Genomic DNA, 24,901 nt, shown 5'->3' with positions numbered 1-24,901 from the left:
GTACCTTCACAAACCACAAAATTGGTCTCAGATTAGCCAAAGGGCAACTGCCAACGACCAGTTTTTTTTTGGGGGGGGGGAAGCAGTAGATAACTGCAAGTTGATAATTGGATGGTGGTCAGGCAACTGCTTGCTGTCTAGCTGAGATGCATGTTATGATATGAAAGATATTAATGGTAGATTATATTAACTGGGAATATTACATTGCAAGTGGGGAGAGATTTGTTTTTAACAACTGTAGTGTGTTTTGGATGTGGATGCTGCGCACCTGTGCAAATTTCCCTAAATGTTTTCTCTTTATTTTCAGATGTGACGATAGGAGCCTTTATGTCAAACAATGTGATTCTTCTAAGGTGAGATCAATTTACTGCCTTCCCTTTAATAAGGTTAATCTCTGTGCATCTTGCAGTTTCTTGCTGTTCCTCTTCCAAGTTATCTTGGGAAGAAATTGCCACTGAGTCTTGCATGTGCAACCGTTTTTACTTTTTGGACATTGGTTATAAAGAGTATTTATACCCGTTAGCAAAACAGCCAAGCACTAATAGCAGCAACTGCAGGTTAATATTTCTACAGTATGCTCAAGTGGTTGTACGGGAACAACACTGTGTGCACAGCAGCTACAAATGGTGTTAAACTGTTCTTAGCTTTGGCTCTGGTAAGAGATTCTTTTCATGTTCACTCCAATTGAAGCAGCGCTATACAGTTGAGCATTGAATCTATATGCTACATTGCTACATTTCACACACGGTCATAACTCCCCTTGTTTACACCTCTGGCCGACAAAGAAACAGTGCTGCTAATGCTCTTTCATTGATTTGTTTAAGCTCTCGGAGCACCATAGTATTGATTTATTTGAGCTCCTAAAGAGCACCGTAGAATTGAATGAATGATACTCAGGGTTGTAGATGTTGTTCACTTAGACGCAGCAAAGTCAGCAGTTGACAATAAATAGTGGCAAAGTGTTGAAGGAGCATAGCAGGTTATCAGAGCTTTTTCTTCTTTGGCGTTCACTCGTAGCTGAGTAAGATTGTCTTCCATAAACACAGTTTTAACAATGAGTCCATAAGTGATTGTGGAGGCCAATTCTGGATCCACATGTCCTTCCACAGTGGGGACATAGGTTTCTGGGCGGGAGTTGATCACGGTGAGGGTTTGCCAAGCGTGCCTTCCTCTTAGCACGTTCCTCCCTTGCGTCCTGAGTTCGAGCGTCTTCAAAGCCCATGACACCTTTGGTAAAGGCTGTTCTCCAACTGGAGCACTCGCAGGCCAGTGTTTCCCAGTTGTCAGTGTTTATACTACGTTTTTAAAGATTTGCCTTGAGACAGAGCAACCTGTACCCTCAGTGCTTCTTCTCTTTATATTGCTACAGGAGATGCATGTGCAACTGTTTGGGAAATCATATGATATTGTTTAGTTAAATTGCCAGTTTGTGACTGCAAAATTAGGGAAGATAGCAATGGTGTTTTGTTTCATAACTGTGATCTGCTGAAAAGGCTTGAGAGAGAGAGGTGGTGTGTAGATGATCTGATTAGAGGAAACAGCTGGAGTAACATGCCCATGAAACGAACAAAGAAGTCTGATAATAAATGGTGGAAAAATGAGAAGCTCTGGGTTTTTCTTTTGCTGTTTTATAGGGCCGCTCATTAGTGTATCAGCACCAATCAAAAGGCAACTTAGAACAAACACAATTATGGGCATCCTTCATTCAATTAGGCACCCCTTTGTACTTGTTTTATGGTTTCCCATTTTTTTGCATACCGTTCTATTGCAAACAGATGTTAACATTTTTGGAGGCACGTAGAAATGGTTTCTGCTATATAGCTGTGCCATGAACAATATTTCAAGGCAGTTCCCCATTTCCTCTCCTCGCCTAGCCACAATAGCTAAAATGGAACCTCCATATTCAGAGGCAGTATACCTCTGTTTCGGCAGATGCTGGAGAAAAGAAACAAGGAGTGGCTGCCTCTACCATGCCCTTCTTGTGTGCTTCCCATGAGAAGCATCACCGGCTAACAAAGGTATTTTCCAACATGCTGGAAAAGGGCCTTTTACATCTGAATTGTTGCTCTGCTCCACCACATTCCTCCTCCAGCTAATTCCTTTCATGGCCATGGAGGTAGCTAAGAGTTGTTTCTCTCTCTTTCCCTCCCCCTCTCCTCCTTCTCCCTCTCCCTCTCCCTCTCCCTCCTTCTCTTTTTTTGGTATTATAGGGCATGGAGAGTGCCAGAATATTTTTCCAGTTGTGTGTTTCATTGTGTTGTGAGACAGCCCTGTCTTTCTCTCTCCATGCCTTCTTGAGCAGAACCTGTGAAGCTGCCTTGTACAAGCAGTTGGACCTTTGGTCTGTCTGGCCCAGGCTTTCCAGTCGGGTCCCCAGCATCACCTGATACCCGATTCTGCTTCATCACTGCTCTTCTTTACCTGCCAGTGCATGTAGTAACGCAGATGATGAAGATGGTTCCAACAAGGGCAACTAGTCTGCACGATTGGCTTCCCGTGTTGTGCTTGGGAGAGTACATTATGGGAAAGGACACTTGTCTTTCCTGGGATATTTCCCATATACAGGGGTACCTTGGTTTACGAACGTAATCCGTTCCGGAAGTCCATTCTTAAACCAAAGCGTTCTGAAACCAAGGCATGCTTTCCCATAGCAGCGGGAGAGACTCTATTTACAAATGGAACATGTTATGTACTGAGTTGAATAGGATCCAAAATGCAGCAGCCTGATTGGTCCTAAAACAATAGGATTGAGATTGCAGCAGTCTGGTCCTAGAACAATAGGATTGAGATTGCAGCAGTCTGATTGGTCCGCAGGAGCCACCCAATCCAGCTCCAGGTGGAAGTGAATCCGCAACCTGATTGGCATACAGGAGTATCCTGGAATTAGCCAATCATGTGGGGCCCATTGTGTAAATAGTGTATATAAAGCAAATGTTTTGGGGGAACTGCATTCCTCACTACTATGAGCTGAATAAAGAGCATAAAATTCACACTTGACTCCGAGTATATTTCAGAACACATTCAACATGTTCTGCTTCCAAGGCAAAGTTCACAAACCAAAACACCTACTTCCGGGTTTGCAGCGTTCTTAATCCAAATTGTTCCTAAACTAAGCTGTTCTTAAACCGAGGTGCCACTGTACCAAGTTTGTGTTGCAACACTCAGGCGGGGGAACATAAGCATGGCCACCTTGATGTGCCATGATAAGTTCATAAAACGCAAGCAACGTGGATCTCCATGTGCTGCTGCTCTAGGAAAAACCAGAAGTAACAAAAACCTTAACTTTATAGGCATCCATGCTGCTGTATCCATTTCTCGGTGTCTTACTGCATTTCTGTGAAGGGAAGATCCGGTACTGGCTTTGCAGGTTCCCGCAGCAACCAGAACCCACCCGCCACAACAGCCTCTGTTTATTTCTTTAGAGATCTGTGCATTACAAGCGACACATGTGGTGTGGCTGATGAGTTGCAGCTACCGGCTGTCAGGGAGTGTGCTGCATTTGCTGTTTGGATTAAGATTAGGGTAAAGTCGCAAGTCGGCCTCTGCCTCCTCCCCAGCCCACACTCCCCCCAAAAAAGTTCTGTAAAGTTTCTTTGCCAAAAGCAGCATGCATTCTGCCAAGTGATATTAAAAGCTTTTGGTGAAGCTGTTTTGATTTGGAGGGATTGATGGGGACTCTCAAAGGGTGCACATACTCATTTATACCCAGCCAGCAGATGGATGGTACTATTATTATTATTATTATTATTATTATTATTATTATTATTATTATTATTATTCCAGATTGATGTGAGCAACTATCACCCTGGTAAACCACGGGCAGTTTATTGTGCTTAGGATATGGGTCAATAAGCAGCCTAAGAAAAAATAATTGTTCCATTCCCTGTGTGCATACAAAAGGGCATGTCACAGAACCACACATATGGTTTGGGGAGGGTTTTAGAGAATTCCAGAAATCGCCCTAAATTGTGCACTTTATCATAATAGCACAGCAATAAGTTATGGATGCATGCCTTCTGAGGTTCTGGCGTTGTGGTATTACGCTTGCTAGATGAAACGAGCACTGGCTTGAGAGAACTAGCCCCTCATCAGAATATTGTAGCAGGTGTCAAGCTGCTGACCAGTTACAATAATGGTTAGCATGCGTCTAGCCAGGCAATAGAAAGCCACAAGTGGAACCTGCAACAAAATGCTGCAGTGTATCCTTCCTCCTAAAAGGCGGCTGGTGCCCATTTGGACTGGTAGGGCAGGAGACCCAACAGTTGGTGGAGCCAGAGCCAATGACAGGCAGAGCCACCTCTTGTTTTAAGTAAGATGGCAGGCAGGCTTGATCTGACTGAAGGCAGACAGGTTGGCCTTAATGCATGGGTCGGCAAACTAAGGCCTGCCAAATTGCCTTCTGGATCTGGCCTGAGGACGGTCTGGGAATTGCCGTGTGGATCGCCAGTGTGCGCATCCTTTCCCTCTCCCTCCCTCTCCCTCACACGGCGGCGGCAACGCCTCCTCCCTCCCTCCCTCCTGGCTTCTCCCTGCCCTGCCTAGAGGAGGAAGGAGGCTGGGCTTTGTTAGTGCCAGCAGCAGCAGCGCTCGAGCGGCCGCCATTTAAAGCTGCTCCTCTCCAGAGCCCTTTCTTTCGCGCACTGTTCATCGTCCCATCGCCGCCGCCAGCCCCTGACGTTCACAAGACATAGGTAAGCCGCCACTGGGGCTCGTGTTGCTCTTGCATCATTTCCCCCCCAAAATATAGTCCGGCCCCCAGAAGGTCTGAGGGTCAGTGGACCAGTCCCCTGCTGGAAATGTTTGCTGACCCCTGCCTTAATGGATCTACCTCCCCTGAGGAATGACCTTGTTCAGGGTCCTGCCCACCATTTCCAAGGAGGAGAGATAACTGGCCTTCTTTTCCAGCTGACACTCAGCATTCCATAGTTACTGAGGATGCAACGGACAGTTTTTCACCCTCTTAGGCATTTTTTAAAATACCAAACTGCCCTTTTGGAAACCTCAAGGTTCCCACAAATATGCTAATCGCTTCCCCTTGCTTCACTGCGGCCACATTTTGGTTCTGATTCTGTGTTTACTATCAGAGGAACCAGAGGAATCATGGCTCTTGGTTAAGAATAAGCTTCTTCTGCAGGGCTTGGAACAAGCACCTTGTGAAAATAGATAATTTTCTTTTCTAGAAATCTTTAAAGAAAAGGAGGGTATCTGAAGGCAACCCTGTTTAGGAAAGTTTTTAATGTTTGATGTTTTATTGTGTTTTTAATATTCTGTTCGGAGCCACCCAGAGTGGCTGGAGAAACCCAGCCAGATGAATGGGGTAATATTATTATTATTATTATTATTATTATTATTATTATTATTATTATTATTATTATTATTATTATTAAAGTATGGGGTAACTGCTGCAGGAACTAATAAAATGAAAGCCACTTCTGCACTTGGTTGCAATAGGCAATAGTCCACTGTATTTCCCAGAAATGAGTCTAGAGCAAATATAGGGAACTTTTGGCCCTTCAGATGGTACTGGACTACAACTCCCATCAGTCGCAGCAAGTATGGCCAATGGCTAGGGATGATGGCAGTTGCAGTCCAGCTGTCTCTGGAAGGTCGGATGTTTCCAATACTTGGCTGCAACTTTCTGATTTCACAGATGGCTTTATCGGCATGCAGCAGATATGCTTGGATGGTATTTGTTTATTTATAAATTTTACACCCTGCCCTTCATTGTAGGGTGTTGTCACAGTCTAATAAAGCACTTCAAATACATTGTACGTAAAATCAATCGGCAAAACATTAGAACAATTTGGTGTGATAGCACAGAAAATAAATTTGAAAAGAAAACAGTTTCTGCCATTTTTGTCACTGGACTGATGATGTTTTAGGGAAACATGAAGCTGTCGCTCAGACTCTGAATTTGGGTAGTTCTTAATGCATGAATGGGCTCTTTGATCCCATAACCAAACCCCAGCGTCATGTGGCACAGAAAACCAGTGCAAGGCCATAAAAGCCACACGACTGAACTCTTTTTCAACTTGAAACAGCCCTAGCAACAAGTCAGGCTTGTGTTGCAGAAATGCAAAGCTTTTGGTCATAATTTGCAAGAGGGTAGCAAGGTGATAATCATACTCCGGTTCTCAAAGGAAGTCTGTAAGTCTAAGTTCATGATGCTAGGAATTAGCCATGCATGTCTCTGTTGACAACCATGGGTGCATAATATGCTTGTCGCACCTTACAACTCAGTGGGAGATCAGCTAGGTTGATTTTTCTCCCCTCTTTTCAGGTTCTTTCCCCCTTTCAGGAGGAAGGGGGATTCTTCTGGGGGGCAGGACCCTGCCTCTGGGATCACGAAGGCAGAACTGCAGCCATTTCCTGAAGTGACAGGACCTCTCCCCAAATCCCAAGTCGACTGCTTGTCCTCCTACAGGAAAGCAAGGCTCCCTTGGTGCTCTGTGGAAGAGCTGGTGGGGGTGGGGGTGGGAATGAGGAGCTGGAGAGGAGAGGAAGGAACCAAAAGGGCTTTAAGCCCCACCAGGCAAAACAGCTGCCTGGACTTCCCTCCTTCCTGAGCAATATCCCTTGCTGAGGCACTGTGTCACCTTGGGCTGTTCTTTTAATGGCTCTCTCAGATGTTTAAGACATTTCCTGGGAGGAGACCAGCAATGAGCCTCACCGAACCCATTCCTTTTCACCACACCATAGAAGAACCTCTTCCTTCAGTTTAAGCAACTTGGGCGAAGAATTCTCTGAACAGGGATGGGAAACCATTGTAATCCCAAGGGATGCATTTCCTTCTGAGGGCCACAGGCCAGTGCTAGGCAAAGGCCAGAGGCAAAAGTGAATAGGAAAACGGTAGGCTAGTTTCTGTGCACTCTCTTATGCCCCTCTCTGGCCATCTAGACAAGTAAGAGCCATTACCAGAGTTCTACAGAAGCCCATTCTAGGAGTGTGGGAAGCAAGGTGTGGCCTGGGGAAAAGAGGTGTGACTGTGACTCTGACATGAGGAGAGTCCCAGGAGCCAGACAAAGAGTCCTGCCCCCCCCCCCCCACATTTGGGCTCTACGTCTGAGGCTCCTCACCCCTGCTATAGAATATACTGCTTTCTGAATGAACCGATACAGATTAACCAATACTTTCATGTCAACTCAACTTGCGTCAAGCTTTGTAATTTTCAAGGGAGCAAGTTCGCATATTCACCTACAGTCGAAACAAACAAACAAACAAACAAAAATCCTTCCAGTAGCACCTTAGAGACCAACTAAGTTTGTTATTAGGGCACGGGTGGCGCTGTGGGTTAAACCACAGAGCCTAGAGCTTGCTGATCAGAAGGTTGGTGGTTCGAATCCCTGTGATGGGGTGAGTTCCTGTTCTTCGGCCACAGCTCCTGCCAACCTAGCAGTTCGAAAGCACGTCAAAGTGCAAGTAGATAAATAGGTACCGCTCTGGCGGGAAGGTAAATGGTGTTTCTGTGCGCTGCTCTGGTTTGCCAGAAGTGGCTTAATCATGCTGGCCACATAAAGCGAGATGAGCGCCGCAACCCCAGAGTCGTCCGCGACTGGACCTAACGGTCAGGTGTCCCTTTACCCTTTACCTTTAAGTTTGTTATTGGTATGAGCTTTTGTGTGTGTGCACACTTCTTCAGATATCTGAAGAATGTTTATTTTGTTTTCACTACGGCAGACCAACACGGCTACCTACCTGTAACTAGAAATATTCACCTACAAGTTGTCAAGTGATGAGAGAAATTGACTTACATGCATTGCGTCTACAAGTAATAGGGGGGGGTGCTTTTAATTTTATTTTAAATAAGCATAAGAACATAAGTAGAAGCCTGCTGGAACAGACCCGAAACCCATCTAGTCTTGTATCCTGTTCTCTTCCTGCCCAACCACATGCCTATGATGGGAAGCCTACAAGCAGGGTCTGAATGCAGCAGTGCTCTCCCTGCTTGTATGTCCCAGCAGCTGGTATTTGGATGAATACAGAGTTGCTTTTTTGCAATTCTGTCCTAACCAGGAATTGTGTGTGTGTGTGTGTGTGTGTGTGTGTGGATTAATGGCCGTGTGTTCTTCAGGAAATGACTGTGTCCTGTTGTGGATGGCTAGACCTCATGGGTGTTGAGTGAAGTTTTCAGCAGATTGGCTGGAACCACGAGGAAGGAAAGGTGGTGGCAGCAGGTGGTGGTAGTCAGTCACAGAGATTCAGGAGCAGGTGCTGGTTTGATTGGCAGCAGGGATCAGGCAGAGTCTGGGCCAAAGTTAGGTTAGGCAGATATTCTCCATTCCATTTGGTAAACCTTAAACAGATCTCTCTCTCACTCACACACACACACACACACACACACTTATTTCCTCCCCTTTTTCTGGCAATATACATATTTCAGTCGGCATTAAACTGCTCATATTGGCTCTGTTTAAAAGAAAGAGATCTTGATTTCAGCTTACATACACAATCATTTTCTAAAAGTAATCTTGTGAGATTTTAAGGATGGTAAAGGACTTAAAAAAAACACAAAACCCCACATAACCAGTTAAATTGTATGTGTGCTCTGCCATAAGAGCAATCTTTGCAACTTTCAGAAATGCAGCTCAGAAAGATAGCAGAAAGCATATGCCCTGGTGCTGCTCCTCAACATGCACAAAGCAAATGTCGAATTGCCACATTATTTTTGAAATGTCTAAAGAGGGTTATTTGTAAGATTACCTAGTTAAAATTTGTTTGTTTGTTTGTTTGTTAAAATCTGGATGTGCCAGAACCATGGACAGCTCCAAGTCAGCAAAACAAGTTGCTCTGAAGAGCTCAGTTGATGCTGTTATATTTTGATACCCACCTTGATTGTTGTTATTTGCAGTCCTTTTGCGAAGGCATGGCTATTTCCTGACACGGCTGTTCATACCGTCTTGATGAACAAAAAAGTGTGAGGTTTTGGGGCAGCTGGTTTGATGGTTTCTCACAAGGCTCAGGATGCCCACTCAGATAACTGAGCTACTGGTTATTTTATTTATTTACCTTATTTATGTCCTGTTTTTCAGCCTCACAGCAGGCCACCAAGAGGGCTGACAATTAGAAAATATTAGTAAACATAATGTGATTTTTTCAAATGGCAGTGGTGACTGCTAAATGCTCTGGAGGGACAGTGGTGTCAAATGATGTCAAACTCATCCCTGGATAATTACAGGATCTGGGTACTAATGGGGCTATCATTTCCCCTGGGGACTGTTTCCCATAAACAAATTTGGTCTTCATTGAATTTTGTTGCCTTCCAGATCTAGTTGTTGCTTGGCAGGAATCAAATCAGCCAAGGCTGTTCATATGAATATTGCGTTTCTTGAACTACAATTGTTAACAATCCTGTGTATTTTGAAAACTGGACTGCTCTAATTTTGTATCGTACTTTTGGAGACTTGATTCCAGCTTTGCCTATGAGGTTCGGGGGTTTCAGTTCTTGTGGGGCAATCTTTTCTCCTTTTTGTTGGCTACGTCCTCTGGTTTGGTGGCTGTGACTGATGGCTCTACAAAGACACTTCTAAGAATGCAATCCTAAAACATAGTACAAGGGACCACTCCCTGCTCTTTTCTCTGACTCTTCTGAGGAAGGAGAACACTGAACAAGTTAGTACAGTCATACCTCATGTTACGCATGCTTCAGGATGCGTACGACATGGGTTACGAATGCGCCAAACCCGGAAATAATGGAACGCGTTACTTCCGGGTTCAGCGGTTCGCACATGCGCAGACATGTCAAATGATGTCATGTGCAGAAGCACCAAATCGTGTTGCGCACACGCGCAGACATGGCACTTCAGGTTGAGCACGTCACAGGTTACAAACGGGGCTCCGGAACGGATCCCGTTCGTAACCAGAGGTACCACTGTATTTGTAGTACAGGAACATCTAGAAAACAGAACTTTGGAGGGACTATTCTGCATGGGAAGAGGCTCATACATCGTTGCAGATATTTAATCACAATAGACTTCTTCCAAATGGACAGGGATACTGATAAGGTTAAGTTTGCTGCAACCGCTTGTGGAGGCACTCCACACTGATGGTTCTTCATACAGAACAGCACCCAGCAGAACACTGCAGTAAACCATGCCATCTTCAAAAAAAGAATAGAGGCAATCTGAGATAAAATAAGAGGCAGATAAAATCTGAGATAAAATAAGAGGCACAGAGAACAAGGACATTCCAGAGGAGCTTTGCGCAAGCTTGTTAGCATTTATATAGTGCTTTTGGGTGTTTGTACATTATCTCAGTCATTGTTTCAACCGGTCTGCAATGTAGTTCTGTAGTTTTATTCTTGTGTTGCAAATGGGGAGCTGGGACAGAAGGCTTGCCTAAGATGACTTCAGGTAGATAGACTTCTATAGACTTCTCACCCATAGGTCAGTTTCTTAAGCCATTTCACTCCACTATTATAAAAATAATACTTTTGTTGTTGTTGTTTTAAGATCCAGGCCTGTCATTACTATGGACATCTCCATTTTCCTGCCTGCTTCCATTGACATCACAGCTCCTCAGTGCCACGATGACTTGCAGCCGGTGAACTGCCTAAACGTCACAGCCTGCTTTAGTTTCAGAGGCAAACACGTTCCAGGAACGATAGGTAAACTATTATCTTGGCATCCATTGCTGTTTATAATTTCTAAACTGATGTTTGTAAAGATTTCACATATGTTGTTTTTGTCCTCATAAATTTACAAACTAGACCTGTCAGTCCCATTGCAGCTCTCCCTCCATGTTTCTCCACCTTCTGGTGTTTGCTCTCCCTTCTTCCACCACCCAGCCTTTCGTGTAACCATGTTATTGTAAACTTAGACATTAATTTTGCTTTCAGCAGATGCGCGTCCGTGGTATTTTATTGTATTTGGATGCGCTTCACAAATTCCTCTTCAACTCATGTCAACTTGTAGACACTCTGCTTTGCCCAAAATACCTTCCAGGCTTCCTGCTTCACCTCACGATACTTCCAAATCCAATGCACGGCCCTAGCATACACTGCAACATTTTGTCGTAGGGTCCACTTGTTGCTTCATTATAGCATGTTTTAAATATTTCACATATGTTATGTCAGTAATCCTTACAGCAGCTTTGAGAGGCCAGTTTAATTACAAAACTGCAGATGCAAGAGGTAAATGGCTTACCTAAGATGAGATTGGAACTTGAGGATTTCATGGCCGCCAGTTTATTCTCTTAGCCACTATGCTACAATAGCTCTTTGTTAATGCAAAGACTAAGATCAACGTGGATCAAGGTTTTTGTGGGTTTTTATAGTAGCTAGAGCCTCCCCTCCCCATTGTTACCAAGAGCCTTTTCTGGTAAATATCTGAGGAGTTACTTGAGTGTGATTTTTTTTTAATAAAAAAAAAATTGAAAACCGGAAGACCAGTAGATTTATTCCAGCTCTTCTTAAGAGACCCCATAAAACCAAAGGCACTCTTGGAACAAGCCTGGATTTATGCCTTGTGTTTTTTAACATTCCTCTGAAATCTTCCTTTAAGGTTGTGTGAAAATGGCACATCTTCCTCTTAACTGGTTAGTTTAAACATAAATCTTGCTATTTAAAAGTATTTTTTATAGTGCTGCAAGTATCTTGAATGTTTTAGTGGCTGCTCGTATCTGTTTAGTTCTGCAACATATTTTGTGAATTACGGTGCAAATTCCATGTGCTTTATGGGAACATGTTGAAGGCTAAAATCTTAGCCAGTCTATTTATAGCTGAGATGGGCGTACGTTAACAAGCAGTCAGGCAAACAATAGCATGTTGCTATGCAATGTGTCCTATTGACTTCTCTTTCAGAGAGAACCAGATACAGCGACTTTCTAGCACTGCCAGCTCTGTATAACAGGTGGGCTAAAATTAGATATAGATATCAGTGAGGCTGAATAAATGTAGGGATGCTTGAGGAACTCATTCTTCGCAGATTCGGGTTTGAACTGATCTGATCTTCACCTGCCAGCTTAACGTAAAAGTTTAGTCATATTTTAAGCCAAGTTTTAAAAAGCAAAGACATCACCTTGCCGACAAAGGTCCGTATAGTTAAAGCTATGGTTTTCCCAGTAGTAATGTATGGAAGTGAGAGCTGGACCATCAAGAAGGCTGATCGCCGAAGAATTGATGCTTTTGAATTATGGTGCTGGAGGAGACTCTTGAGAGTCCCATGGACTGCAAGAAGATCAAACCTATCCATTCTGAAGGAAATCAGCCCTGAGTGCTCACTGGAAGGACAGATCCTGAAGCTGAGTCTCTAGTACTTTGGCCACCTCATGAGAAGAGAAGACTCCCTGGAAAAGACCCTGATGTTGGGAAAGATGGAGGGCACAAGGAGAAGGGGACGACAGAGGATGAGATGGTTGGACAGTGTTCTCGAAGCTACTAACATGAGTTTGGCCAAACTGCAAGAGGCAGTGAAAGATAGGCGTGCCTGGTGTGCTCTGGTCCATGGGGTCACGAAGAGTCGGACACGACTGAACGACTGAACAACAACAACAAAGCCAAGTTTTTCAATAAAGTCTAGGTACAGTGGTACCTCGGGTTATGTTACCTTCAGGTAATGTAATTTGTGAGTTATGAACGCGGCAATCCTGGAAGTGTATACTTATGGGTTTCGCCGTGCGTGCATGCATGCACAGAAACACTCTGCGTGCTTTGCACATGCGCAGAAGCAGCACCTCCGGATATGGACTTTTCGGGGTAAGTGTGGACCCCCCCGGGATGAATTAAGTTTGTATCTGGAGAGTCCACTGTACTTGTTTGACATCCATTTTACCAATATGACAGGGCAGCTGAGCTGAAATATAGAAAAGTCATATTGCCCATGTGGTTATTCTTGAGGGGAAGCTCCACATCAGCAGCTGCATCCCTGAGCCATACAAATATAATTTAATTTGTGTGCCACCTTTCCATAGTTCAAACCATGCTCAGGGTAGAAATGCATTGTTGGCATCCGTCTGTCTCGAGAGACAATGGAGTGCGCTTACGGGGGTGAAGTCAAACTGCTGCGTTAGGAGCACCAAAGTGACCTCCCTGGGGCACAAACATGGGCAGCGTGTATGGAGGTCCTGGGCTGCCCAGACAACAAGACCCCACCTCTCAGCCTCACTGATGTGGACCAAAGGAAAGCAGAGCAATACGTCTGGCACCAGCTTGGCCGCAGGAGTTGCCGGAAGGAGGCGTACAAGGTGCCACCCAACAGCCTTATGGATCTCACTCCAGATTTGTGTAGGGTTCACTCCTTAGCCTTTTCTTCTCCTGAAGATATCCTGCAAGGCAACGGAGATTTAGGATCAGAGTTTTCCTTCTCCTAGATGGGCTACCTTCCCAGATTGATGAGCCCCATCTGCCCCGCATGTGCAGAAACCACCTTCTTGATCATTGGACGAACTATTGGTCTCGTCTGCTCAGTCTGCCGGAGCCTGTCTTTGCGTGCAGGGGAATAAAAAAAAAAGTAAAGATAAAGTAAAATAAAATAGTATAATGCAGGAAGAAAAAGGGATTGGAAGGGAGGAGAGGGAAAGCAAGCTGATGCACTAGTTCTGCTAGCATAGTTATGTAGTTCTGTCTTCGCAGATTCTAGCTGTCTTGGAGAGCAACCCTACCCTAAAAGTACTCCCCCTTCCACAAGAAAGAGGAGCAGTTAATATGACATTGTCCAGTCCAGTCCAAGACGTCTTCCATTGCACAGTTCTTCCCACAGGCAGCTGATACGATGGCAGTTGGAATCCTCCTGTTTATTTATGCGCCGTGAATCAAATTTGTAGACGGCCTTTCAGCCTTGACAGCTCTCATGGCTGTTTATAACGAACATGAAGGAAAACAACTCAAAACTAAAACAAAGTTAGTTGCAGCAGCAGTACGTGGAAGTATGTGTGTGTGTGTGTGTTGTTGCTACATCCTTCTTCCCCCCCCCCCACCCTAGAAGTTCCACCTTCTGCAGCACCCCTGCACTTCAAGGCACTTTGGTTCAGTCTCTGGCTGGCCCCCATATTCCATATTAAAGTGTCGCTTGAGAAGCCAAGCAGAAAGTGGCAATTAATGATCTCAGAGCAGGTTAGACTATGAAACGCAACAAACAATGAAATGACGCAGCACATTAGGCAAACATTTCAAGACTGCAATGAAAACCACATACATTTAATAGCAAAGCAGATAAACACTTGGTTAATTTTGCGGTTGGCCTCAACTATATCAGCCCTCCGAGAAGGCCTGAGCAGAGAGGTGCGTCTTCAGTTGGTACCACAAATAAGCAGTGTTGGCACCAGTTGTACCTCAGAGGGGAGGGCATTCTACAGCCAGGGCAGGGTGGCCAACACAGAAATGGCAAGCAATGTTATGCCTGAATTTTAGTCTCTAAACAAGAAGATCAGGTGAGCTTGCATGTGTCTGTTGCTCTCATGCTCTGCTGCTTGCATGAACAGCAATCTCTAAAAGACTGCTGCTTACAGCATTGTCTGAAGCGACTCTTTTTTTTTTACCATTCTGAAAAAGAGCTATTTATGAGCTGAAACTCACTTAGACACAAGCCCCCCAGAGAGCAGCATACAAAAGGGGTGATCTGAGTCAGCTGGTAACTACCAATCTAGTGACATCTGCAAGCTGGGTTTTTTGTTTTGTTTTTTAAGTTAGACTTGCTGTTTCAGTTTTCCACTTCTGACATCATTGGTTGTGTCTGCCAAAAGGCAAAGTGGAGAAAGATGTGAAATATACTACTCGAGGTTGTAAAATGTCAGCTGTTGCTGAGAGGTGGCATGGTCACAGCTGGATGTAGATTGCTCATGGACAGTTTTCTGTTACGTCTGAGAGTCAGTGTGCTCATTGCGACTACAACCTGCAAGGTGCTTTAAACTGCTCTGTCAGGTGGCTGTTGCCACAGCTTAGTGAGACCATCCTGCAGACTGGATGCTTTATATAACTGAAGCATTTTTACATCACGCCTAAGTTGAAAAGGCTCTCGGTTTGCAATGGTCAGTAGTCAAACAGCCCCTTCCCTAAAAGATGTGACACGCAAGGGAAAGGGATGGGGATGGAGGAGGAAAGAAGCAATCTCAGGCACTAGTTCTTAAAGCAGGGATCATGTGACCCTTCAGATGTGCTTGAACTCCAGTTCCCATCAGCCCCTAGCAGGGATGATAGGAGCTTGAGTTCAACAACATTTGGAAGTCATTCCTGGTCGAAACAGGAGCAGCTATCAGTGGTTGTGGTGCTGGGAGGAAGAAGAGGCAGGGTGTGGAGGGAGGAAGAAGAGGCAGGGTGTGGAGTGAGGAAGAAGAGGCAGGGTGTGTGCTGGGAGGAAGAAGAGGCAGGGTGTGGAGGTTGGTGTGAGCACCCCTTGCAGAGCCATTCTGGCACTCACAACCATGCATTTGCCCCACAGCGATCTTCACCCCTCTCCCTCTTTCCGAACTTCAGTTATTTCCATGCTCAGAATGCCTTCGCTACTGGCTGCTTCTAGGTCTAAAGGGTCTCAGCTGAGTTAAAGATTATTTCTGCAATTCTTGATCTTGGTCTCTTAATAGCTGCTTCAGTTTTCCTCTTGATAGAATTTTTTTTAAAAATACTTTGCTTTGATTGGAAACAAACCAGATGTGTGGCACACTTAATTCTCATGCCTCTAAATAATCTAATATGCAGCCAAAATATGTAATAAGCCCTTTAAAAGGCACAGGAGTCGCTTTTTACTGTCGCGTGCACAATATGCAATTTGGTTGCGTGGTTCTTAGTAATCTGCAACATCTGTACTTTCCATTTTTACATCAACGTTCTTATCTTGATGGGATGTGCCATCAGAGTGCCAGATTGCACACTGTTAAGTGCAGTTATCATAAATGCAGGGGATGCTGGGAGGTGTCTGGTTTGCAGCAGAGGAAGTTTCCTATTGGAGTGGGGCTCATGGATGTTAATGAAAACTATGCAATAATGGTGTTAACTTAAGCAACTTAAACTTGAGCAAGGCAACCTTGGCAGATGACTTACTATGCTAACCTTTGATGCCAGCCCTGATTGTAAACGTTTAGGGTACCGATTAGCAAAATTAGGAGTAACTAGTGTTGAAATTCGAGGGAACCAGTTGTGTCGAAACTATACTGTTAACACATGGTAGTTTACCAAAGTTAAAAGATGCACTTCTTTCCTTTAACAGACCTTTCACTAGTGCAGGCTTGCAGACAGGGCCGTCTTAGAGGGATCGGCCGCCGTGGTGCGGCGATCCCTCGGCGCCCCCAGCATGCTGCCTCTCCGCCTGCCTCCCTCCCACGCTGGCCGCCCCTTGGGAGGGGGGGGGGCGAGCGGGGGATGAGGGGCGTGGCGCTGGAGCGGTGCGGGGCTTTGCGTGGCCTTCCAGCGCTCCAGCTGGGGCTCTAGGAGGTGAGGGCGGCTGGCTTTCAGCCCGCCCGTGGGGGCAGGGGCGGGTTGGGGAGGGGGTGCCCGGTATGCCAGCAGGCTCGCGGGGGCGCCCCTGGGGGGCCCGGCGCCCTGGCGCAGCGTGCCACCAACCCCTATGGACGAGACGGCCCTGCTTGCAGAATTTAAGATCCAGCAACTTAAATGTAGCTCTCTACCAAGTATTGTAGAATGCTGAGTGCTTGACACACTTTTGTATCCTTAAATGGGCTGCAAAATCAGGTTTATGGCACTGTTGCTTACATGGCTGGTGGATTGCATTTAAGTCATTGGGTCACAAGTAGCATAAGCTTGCTCTCAAGCAGTGTTTTCCCAACTTGAGTCTCCAGCTGTTTTTGGACTACAACTCCCACCATCCCTAGCTAGCAGGACCAGTGGTCAGGGATGATGGGAACTGTAGTTCAAAAACAGCTGGAAAACACTGCTCTGGAGCTTTGATGTCTTTATTTCAACATGCACTTGTTAAGAACCCGGAAGAGCCTGCTGGATCAGGCCAGTGGCTTATCAGCATCCAGCATCCTGTTCTCACAGAGGCCAACCAATGCCTGTGGAGAACCTGCAAGCAGGACTCGGGTGCAAGAGCCCTCTTCCCTACTGTGGTTTCCAGCAAGTGGTATTCAGAAGCATTCCTGCCTCTGACCCCGGAGACAGAGCATGGCCATCATTTCTGGTAGCATTGATAGTCTTATCCTTCATGGAATTTGTTCAATTGTCTTTAAAAGCCACCTGAAGCTGTTGCAGTTAAGGACCTGTTGCTGAATGGCAGAGGTCAGCGTGGTGCAATCCTAAAACAAACCTAAAGACATATACCTCTGGGTATGTAAAGGTTGCCCTTGTGTTAATTTTTCTTTTTCTTTTTTTTTAGGATTGAACTGTAACCTGACGGCAGATGTGGCAAAGAAGGAAAAGGGCCATCCCATCAGGGTTTACTTTGTTTCTTCTGGAGAAGCAGTGGGCCAGATCACAGAGCAGTTCCAGCTGTCCTATATGCAGCAGAAGTGCAAACAGTACCTAGCCTATGTGAAGGTCAGCCCGTTTCCCCTATATTATTTATTAGTTGAACCTTCTTGTATTTGCAGTTGTTGGATCTGCATGTGATAATTCAGTTAATCAGGGCCAGTCCTACTGTTGGGGGATGGCAGAAAAGCGATGGAGGACAGAACTGTTTGTGACACAAAGCCTGCCCCATCCCTTCCTAAGCTAGCCTGCAGTGAAGGAAGCTGTTAATGCCGCCAGTGTTGGAAATAAGATTGGAATATGTGAGGGAGAGAGTTAATGCAGGCAGCAAAATGTCCTAGGCCAGCCCTCATCACTAAAATGTTTCTGGTTACTAAGACTGACCTGGGAGTAAGCCCTACTAAACTTGCTGGACACACTTCCAAATAGGATTGATTGCGTTGTAAAAGGGCCTATTTTTTAACGGCAAGACTTAGGCATTTTATATACAGTTATTGAATGCATACAACAAATAAATCTGCCCTGAAAATGTAGAATTAGCAGAAGAAAAAACGTCTGGATTTCCTGCAACAACCAAGTTACAATTGGTTCATTTCCGTATAGCAAATGCGTTATCTCGAAAGACCCTGAACTAGTCCCTTTTCCCATGTCTGTAAATAGATGTCTCTGCCGTGGCGTTTGTTATTTTTGCTGCTTTCCTTTCTCAAGTACAGTGGCTTTAATTTGCTTAGCTTTATTTGTAATAAGACTCCAATGCACAATTGTTTGACTCAAGTAAGGAGTTGATGATGACATTGCAAAACAGCTAATTTTGTCAGGAAGCTGCTCTTCTCCCTAGAGTAGAATCCATCCACTCACTTATCAGCTCCCCCCCCCCCACGATTTTGGTAGAGACCACCCATGTCTGTCCTAATAAGCTTCTTTGCATATGGAACATTACTGTTCCAGAAAACTTTAAGCAGGCATGCAAATATGCATGACTTGGTATCCCTCTTTGGTATTGTTATGAGTTTGAGGAGTGGCATTAAGCCGTATGCCAGATCCCTCTAATCCCCAGATCCAGCAAGTGTTAAAAGCTAATCAAGCCTTATAATTCCTAGCATAGCCAAGCTAGTTCCTGGGGGATTAAGGAGCTTGCAAAGGGGTGGAGCCCCCTCCCTCAACAGACAAAGCCAGAGCTGAAGGCAGAGTTTGCAATGATGGTGAGCTGGAGAGTCAGAGCAACGTTAGATTTCTCTTTGGATCCAAGTCTGTGGCTATGGGAGAAACAAGACCCTTTCGGGTTGTTGGTGCTGTGAAGCCCTCCATCGTAGGCTCAGGTTGTATATATGTGCAACTAAACTGTATCTCATGAAGACAGCACAATCTCTACTTCCCAAAGGAAACACAAACCCTGAGTAAGCGCTTGGAACCCGTGGAATCTTGCACTGCTCGGAGGTTGGGGTGGTGTGCAACTGCAACAATATGGTTTTCAATTATAGTTCCTTGCTCAGCTACTATGTGCATCAATGGAGTTTGCTTTGATCTAAAGCATTCCTGGACTGTAGGTCAGTTCATCTAAATGTCTTAACAAAACTTATTTCCTGCTTGTTCTTGTTGCAGACGTATTTCCTTGTTAGGGAAACTCCCAATAGGAAGAGCATGTCCCTCAAAAAACAACCCCTACCCTTTTGTACCATTACTATTTTTTCCTAGATAAGTGTGATCTGCTCCAAGGAGATGAACAATTGCCTGCTGAAGTTTGTTGGGAATTGCAGCTGCTTAGATAACTGAAGGCAAAAAGGGCAATGTTCAATGTCATTTTGGAGAAGTGAGAGAGATGGGAAGCCGTATAGTAGGAGTGGGGAACCTGCAGCTTTCTAGATATTGTGGGACTCCAACCCCCATCAGCCCTAGCCAGCATGGCCAATGGCCAGGAGTGATGGGAGTTGTAGTCCAGGTACATCTAACGGTCCACAGGTTCCCCACCCTGGCCATTCAGAGTGCTGACTTTATTTTCCTAGCTCTAAAAACTGCAGGAAAGTTCATTTGCTTGTACAGTTAAGGATGGGAAGTGATAGGAACGAAGGTCCTGGACAGCCTGTGCTCCAGTGGGAGGAAGCAGTATTGACTGTTCAATGTTTGAAATATGGAAGAGCCTTGAAAACTGAAGAAGGCTGGGTGAAGGGGTCATGATTACTTAGGAGATATATATGGTGAAGAGGTCAGGGAGAGAAACATTGCTCAATTAACTGCCACAAACAGTTCCTGTAACGTGTTGTAAGAGATTGCCTTCATAATTTTACATGTGTTCCAAAACCTCATCTACTCTCTTGGTTGTAACACGGCCAACATGAAACAGCCTTCTTTTAGAAATAGCTATTTATTTTCTTTCTGCTGTGACTTCTTCTAATATACGTACCTTACTTTCCCTTTCTGACTATATGCATTTGGACCGCATACAGCCAACAGGGTAGAGCATAATGGAAAAGATTATGTGGATTGTGCTCTTAAAACAACAGACTGGGCCCAAAGGGCCGTAAATGAGCTTCTGGTCATTCGCTGTGAATTTTTCAGGCCCTGACACTGCCTAGGCCACTTTACTCTTTGGGGAGTTAGCTTCCTGTTTTGGTAAGACTGTTTACGCTGAGGAGAAGGGGTTGAAAAGCTGGCTTGTGTGCTTTGGCTTGCATGGGAGTGAGCCAATAAGTGGAGTTAATGCTCTCAGTCCCCAGTCCTGGCTTAGTGTGAAAAGGCCCATACAAAAATGTACTCATTTCCTTGGAGCATTTTACCCCCTCTCTTAAGAAAGAAACGCTTCTGGAGTAGGGTTTAGAAACAATACCCTCAGGCTTAAAATCTGTCAGGGGATTGTCCGAGGCTCAGCGCAGGGTGGTGGAAGGGCTCTCGGGATGCTACAGAGAGCCTCAGTCCCCACCTGACCAGTAGCTCTTCCTCTTCCAGCAGGGGAGACAGTGATGTCTCCAGTAGGGAGGGGGAGGCAGCCCAGGGAACTGAGAGCCGAGGCTCTGGGGATGTTGGAGAGACCCTGCACTCCCCTTACGCAGAGGGAGAGGAGAGAGACACTCCATTTCCGTCGCCCCAAATGCATAGAGGGGTGAAACGAAAAGAGGGGAGGCGGGGATTTCGTATACCGAAGCTCTTATGTTGGGGTCAGAACTGGAAGGGGCCACTCCCGGACTCTGCAGACAGTTGATACAGACATGAACTTTTAAGCTCTGCACTGTACATAGTATTCACAATAAAACTACTAAAAGAACGGCTGGAGTTTTGCCTGGTTACTCATGAGCAACCATCCAAGGACCTTACAAAATCCAAGAAAAATGGCACAAAAGGAAAAGGTATGGGGGAGAAGGAGGGGAGGGAAATGCAAAATCTTATAGCAACCAGCTGAAGTGGATACGTTCAGGGAGATGAGAGCTCAGTACAGTTTATCGCTCAAGAGAGCTGATGGTTCTTTCTCTGTTCCCTGTACCCTGATGGAATGGAAAAATCAGTTGCTGATCAGGGCAATAGGAAATTGAACTAGTAGATTTTAGGCAGTTAGAAACTATATATATATATATATATATATATGTTGAAGCCTTTCACTATCTTTCTTAAGTTAACATTTGCCACCAATGTTGTTCTGTCAGCATCTGCTGGACAGTTCCTCATGCAATTGAGTTATCACTGGGAGAGAAGTTTCAAGCGGTATTCCACTACCGCTAACTGTCTTAGCAAACAAACACTCCATCGAGTTTTCCCATTGCTTCCCCACAGTTTCCGCAGTAAAAACTCTGTTTTCTCAGCTTCTAGCTAAAGCCAGATGTTAGAGATGAGTAAGCAATATTACAAATGTATTGCAGTTTCAAAATACACCATGTTTCATTTCTTAAATATACAATGTGCTAATACATTCTGATGAAACAGGATATTGTTAAATTAAATGGGCCATGTATATTTTATAATGCAAGATCCTTTAATGTTTATTGGCTTAATTCTTTTCCTAGTTAATGGGATTTTGCAATCTGCAACAGCACTCCCAAGCCACAGAGCTTTTGTAATATTTCTGCTTTAGGGTGGCTGCAGGAATTTCACTTCCAGAAAGACCCTTGATCATGAGCTTTCCATTTCCTAATGTTTTTATTATTCGGGTGTGCCACTGCTTGGTCTATTAAAAGGGACACACCTCTTATCTATCTATGCGTGTTTATTTATTTTTATTGCAGAATATCAAACATCAATTTCAATTTTTGGGAGAAAAACAGGAATAGAGTCATTTGTTTTAATATCTGATTCTGCTTTTCTTTAGTAGTAGCCCTGCCTTTGTTGATTCACTTGTTTATTACTAAAGGAAATTAGAAAATATATATATATAGTTCTGATTCCTATGTGCTAGGAATCTTGGCCATTCACAGAAGATCACAGGATTTCTGTTGGGATAGCTGCTGCTTGAGCAGATGTGTCTGGATGTAATAGAGAAATGGAGAACTGTGGCCAGTCTGAAGTTTAACTCCAGTTTCCATCAGTCCCAGCTAACATAGCCAATTGTCAGGGATGATGGAATCTGTAATCCAACAACACCTGAAAGGGGACACAGACTCTCAGTTCCAGAGCTAGATCACACGGTGCTTTGTTGGGAAGAGGTTTCACACTGTACATTTGTGGTGCCGAAAACTTGAGCATCTCAACATGGAGGTTATAATCTGAGCCTAGAGTTTGGCTTAGTGAGCTGCTCTCAACAGCAGGAGCTTCGACCTCAGAACTCTTCAGAATTGGGGTATCCAGCACCAAACCCTGGAGTTGGCAGATAATATGAAGTCTGGGGATTGGCTAAGTCTGACATAAATGCTGGGAGCTTGGCCAACAGAGTAGTACCTTCTGCACGCTGCTGTTTAGATTCCAGCGTCCTCATCACTAGTTGCTGGAATTCATGATGTCCAGGTTGAGAGTCAGGTACAGCTGCCATTCAGCCTGGGCTGGTTCTGGCACAAAGCTCTGTCCAGGGCAAATAAATATGTGGCTGTCCTTTTCGAAGGTTATTCTGAGAGTACAGTTGGGCTCTTTTGGCATGATATCTGTTGCATAGTTGAACCTCCAACCATCATCCCACAAATGTTTATTGGGGCAAGCTGGTTGTACTGGTGCGCTAGGCTAGTTGTGCATGTAACTAGCACCACTCCTTTGAATTTCTGACTGTGGCCAGCATCTGTTGGTAGTTGCAGGTGAAAGACAAAGGATTAACTGCAACACACACAGATGTGTTTATGATTTTTCATGCCCAGTTGGCTTTGAGGGGACACTTTGCCTTGTGCAGCCAACAAACTGGGTTGCAGACACACAGAAAAGTTACTGTGTGTTTTGGGAAGAGGTGTTAAGTAGTACAGGGATTGCCCAGCTTCACTGCTCAACAGCATCTTGCAATGTGTTTGCCCAGCATGTGGAGTTAAATGTGTCAGGTAAGATGGGGCTACCTCCCCACTTAAAAGGAATGGAGCTCCTTCAAGAGGCCTCCCCTAGTTGGGTATAGGGGAGCCCAAGTTGTTGAGCTTCTTTGGAGGGAGCCAGTGATCTATATCAGTGATCTACTACAGACGTCCAATGATCTACCAGTAGATCATGATCTACCTGTTGGACGTGCCTGATCTACACCATGGAAGCTCTTGGCTGCACAGATTAGAGTCCACTGCAGACTCTGCGCTGCAGGAGGTCATGCCACAATACACTTGTTAGTTTTTAAGGGGTTGCAGGACTCTTTCACGTGTCACATTTCAGTAAATGTTCCTGGTGGCCATGTCTGATAAAGCTCTTGTGGCATTGGTGCCCAGTTGTTAACTTTTGAAGATAAAAAAAAGCCATGGCATGCTCCTGGTCATTAAGAGAGGGAAGGAATAGATAATATTATCTCTGCACAGGGGCCATGTTGTGGCATGGTTATGTGTACATTTCACTAAAAACAATAGGAATTGTATCTTTGGGTTTGTGTCCCTGTCTTTATCTGGGCACTGTATATTTTGCAAGTACTAATGCCTTTTTTATAACCTTCCTCTTACCAGACTGTTGCCCTTCTGCATTCTTGTCTTCAAACGCTAGAGCCTTCTTGTTAGCCCAAAGTGTTTAAAAATCATTTCACAAAACATTTTTCTAAGTTATTGCATTATTTTAAGTTGGCACTAATACCTCTCCTCCTTCCAAAGCATCCAGCTCAGTAGCAAGATACAACAGCTGCTTCTTTCTTTCCTTGCTCTTGCCCCGGAGAGTTAACTTCAGAGGGATTTGGAAATTATTTTGAAAAGCGTTCGGCTTTCTTCCAACAATTGCATTGTTTCACGCATGTGCTTCCCCCCCCCGCTTCCCCATGCGGTTAGGAGCAGCAGTTACAAGGCTTGTTTTCTTAGGAGGAAAAGCACAGGAGGCTTATTGTGATATCGGCTTACTTGCAAATGTCTACGTTGAGTATGGGGGAGCAGGCAAACACCCAGACACGGTGAAAATCTGGAATGAAGCATCAGTTCCTCCTGCAAAGCAAACAACATTGACCTGGAGAGTGCCCACCCCTCATTATTTCCAGCAAGCTCAGGCTTGTTTCTCCTTTTGCTAGCTACATCGCAATGGCAATGTGTTATCCAAAGTCCTGCTCAAGGATCTAAGGAAGAGACCGGGAACTTGTGGCCCTTCAGATGATGTTGGACTGCAGCTCCCACCAGCCCCAATCAGCATGGTCAGTGCTCAGTGATGATGGGAGTTGTAGCCTAGCAACAGCTGGAGGACTAGCAAGTTCTCCATCCCTGATCTGTCGCCATTAATATCTCCCTAGCCTTCTCATGCTCCTGGGAGGAGCCATCATCTTCCGGCTGTTCAAAGCCTTCTTCCGTGAGCTCTGGAATTGTCAACTGACCATCAGCATTCTATTAGAAACAAATCACGTTAAGCAAAAGATCGCCATGACACACTGCAGTAGCATTTCTTTTAGAAGGTATTTAGCAAGGCGTGCTAAAAATCAGGGGGGAAATGAATTCAGCAGAATATATGGAAATGGAGCAGAATAATTATTGTGGTTTCAGAAGTTGGGGACAAAGGAGCCTTTATGTCTGTCAGTGTTTGTGTGTCTGTGGTTTGACTCTTATTTTTCTGTGGCTTGGCTTCAGGCGTGTGAGATAAAGTTGCTCAGCCCTGGTGAAACCCAAATGTGAAAAAAATTGAAAGCAGTGGAGAAAGCTGAACTGGGTCTTAATTTTTTTTTATTTTATTTAAGTGTTGTATTTGAGACACATTCTACCCACAACCCTAAAAATTGTGCACCGAAGCCATTGGGAGTGGATCAGAATTGTTTCACAGTGACTCTGGATTGAAAGAGGAAAATGGTGCTCTCCTTTGTGCAGTCGCAAATATCCCTCATCCTCCTCATCCTTTAGCAATCGCAAGGCTAGCGTAGTGATGATAAACTTCTCGTTTGATCCCTATGTTTATTCTAGATGACGTATGCAGCTTGTGTCCAGCCAACGGGGGAGCCAGCAGAGCTAGTAACTGCTATCAATCATTTATTGTTGCTGCTCAAAAGCCTGG

General features: G+C 44.8%; 1 protein-coding gene across 2 annotated transcripts in view; it reads left to right on the top strand.

The window, feature by feature from the left end:
* ITGA9 (integrin subunit alpha 9) overlaps positions 1 to 24,901 on the top strand; it is a 212,925-nt gene that overhangs the window by 54,761 nt on the left and 133,263 nt on the right. For both annotated transcript variants that reach the window (XM_033164920.1, XM_033164921.1), the window contains exons 13-15: positions 308 to 353; positions 10,449 to 10,603; positions 17,262 to 17,422. In XM_033164920.1, the coding sequence (XP_033020811.1) occupies positions 308 to 353; positions 10,449 to 10,603; positions 17,262 to 17,422 (362 nt within the window). The remainder of the gene's footprint in view (positions 1 to 307; positions 354 to 10,448; positions 10,604 to 17,261; positions 17,423 to 24,901) is intronic.

The sequence above is a fragment of the Lacerta agilis genome, chromosome 12, assembly GCF_009819535.1.
Source record: "Lacerta agilis isolate rLacAgi1 chromosome 12, rLacAgi1.pri, whole genome shotgun sequence".
NCBI lineage: Eukaryota > Metazoa > Chordata > Lepidosauria > Squamata > Lacertidae > Lacerta > Lacerta agilis.
This window is presented reverse-complemented; position numbering and strand designations above follow the sequence as displayed.